We start from the raw sequence: 1,908 nt of genomic DNA, 5'->3' as shown, positions 1-1,908 counted from the left end.
ACGGGTCTACTAACAGAACATGTTCACTTATTTAAATATTTTTACACAATGGAGTATCGGAATCACCAATGTGCAGGAAGTGTGGAATAGAAGAGGAAAAGTATTTTCACATGATGTACGAATGTAAAGCCTTGTTCACACTAAGATCAAACTACTTGAGTAAACCTTCTGAAAAAGAAGACATTAAAAACCTAAGACCCAGAGAGATACTTAATTTCGTCAGAAAGAGAGGACTTTTTTGGTCATCTACAGGGGGTGACTTGATAGTCCACTCTTATACAATGATAGGTATAATGTACCTTATAATAACACTTCGGTGATAACACTTAAGTGTGTAAACCGAATCAAGACAATTCTACCTCACTAATAACTAAAACTAACTCAAATGTTACATACTGGGTCTTCATTCATATCAGTTAAAATAACCACTGTTTGTGCATTATGGTCCCATAACATTTGCCAAAAATCTAATATTGTATTTTTTAGAGGATGCTGAGTCACTATGAATTCTCCTAGTCGTTTAAAACCTAAAATGAAACGTTTTTCAATATAATACAATTTATCGTATTAATGATAAAAAAATGTCTGATTATAAAAAGTTGTTTGCTCCATTATATTTTACCTATTATCCATGAAGCATTAATATAGTCACTCCCTTCAACACCAGGTTTAGGAGTTAAATGAACACGAGAATATTCTACGGGCACAAATTCTTGAGATCTATTTTTTATTCTATTGAAAGCTTTATTGGCAGATAATAATAAATAATCTTGAGGAACAAAAGATGTTATCATCTAACAAATAAAAATAGAATAAACATGTTTAATTATTAAGAATATAAAACTTTTAAAAATACAAACTTTATAATGTTTTTCAAAATCAGTTGTGAATGATACTATTTTGCTATCTTGAATATCTGTTTGAAGGTAACTAGCTAATGTTTTTTCATTTATACTAGCATGCATGCAATTTATTGCTTCTAATAAAGCATCATGAATAAAAATATATTGTTCTTCTGTTTGAACGAGGAAATTTCTCTGTTGCCTAATATGCTTAAGAAAACCAAATATGTTAACTTCTCTTTCACTTCTAATTTGTTTTAGCATGGTATCTAATACAATGTACGTGCCAGTTCTCCCTACACCAGCGCTACAAATATATGTTTTTTTAGTAAATGAAACATTAAAATGTTTTAACTATAACGAACCTGCAATGGACAACAATTGGGCCAGCTTCAGAAGGGTTAGCTCCTGATGACTTATTAATAAAACTTAAAATTGGTAGTGCATGATCTGGTGTACCATGATCAGGCCAATTAGTATAATGATATTGGTATATAGTTCTTCCAGATGCTAAATTTTTTTTCTTTTTGGTCTAAAAATAATTTAAAAAATCATTTTAAATTATAATATAACATAAATCTAGAAGTACTTTTGATCTAGGATAGCAGATCCATATGTAGTTAAACCTTTATACAATCAACAAAAGTCCAATGACCATTCATACAAGTTTGTTATAGTAATAAATCAATGAACCATAAATATTATTCACTGATTTTTCAATATTTTATGTATAAATATTTAGTGTACTTAAAAAGTATGTTTGTTTCATTTTGGAAAATCATATAGTTATTGGATAGTAAAATCATTGCCTTTAAAGAACCAAAAATAAATTTGATCTAAAACCTAACTGGACTAAATTTATTATTGTACAAAAAATTCAACCAAATTCTTTGTTTAAAAAAAGTCTAATTCAGAATAAAAACTATAGGTTTTAATCAATTTTAGCTTCGATGCGAAGCTGAGAAGGTATTAATTTTATATGATGTGTTTTTTTTTTATGTCTGTTGCCACTTTTTCTCAGCTCTCACTGGACCGATTTCTTTCAAAAGTACGTCAAAAGATCACA

At 28.8% G+C, this 1,908-nt stretch overlaps 1 protein-coding gene across 1 annotated transcript; it reads right to left on the bottom strand.

The window, feature by feature from the left end:
- Positions 1 to 366: 366 nt before the first annotated feature.
- Positions 367 to 1,390, bottom strand: LOC126909839 (tyrosine-protein phosphatase 99A-like). The gene is made up of 4 exons (XM_050692258.1): positions 1,208 to 1,390; positions 861 to 1,149; positions 623 to 794; positions 367 to 527 (listed from the first exon to the last, which is right to left on the bottom strand). The coding sequence occupies exons 2-4, from the start codon at positions 1,104 to 1,106 to the stop codon at positions 382 to 384; spliced, it is 564 nt and encodes a 187-aa protein (XP_050548215.1). The 5' UTR covers positions 1,107 to 1,149; positions 1,208 to 1,390; the 3' UTR covers positions 367 to 381.
- Between the last annotated feature and the right edge of the window lie 518 nt (positions 1,391 to 1,908).

The sequence above is a fragment of the Daktulosphaira vitifoliae genome, unplaced genomic scaffold (genome assembly GCF_025091365.1).
Source record: "Daktulosphaira vitifoliae isolate Bord-2020 unplaced genomic scaffold, ASM2509136v1 Scaffold_1557, whole genome shotgun sequence".
Classification (NCBI taxonomy): Eukaryota; Metazoa; Arthropoda; class Insecta; order Hemiptera; family Phylloxeridae; genus Daktulosphaira; species Daktulosphaira vitifoliae.
The sequence above is the reverse complement of the archived record's forward strand: the minus strand, read 5'-3'. Positions and strand labels throughout refer to the sequence as shown.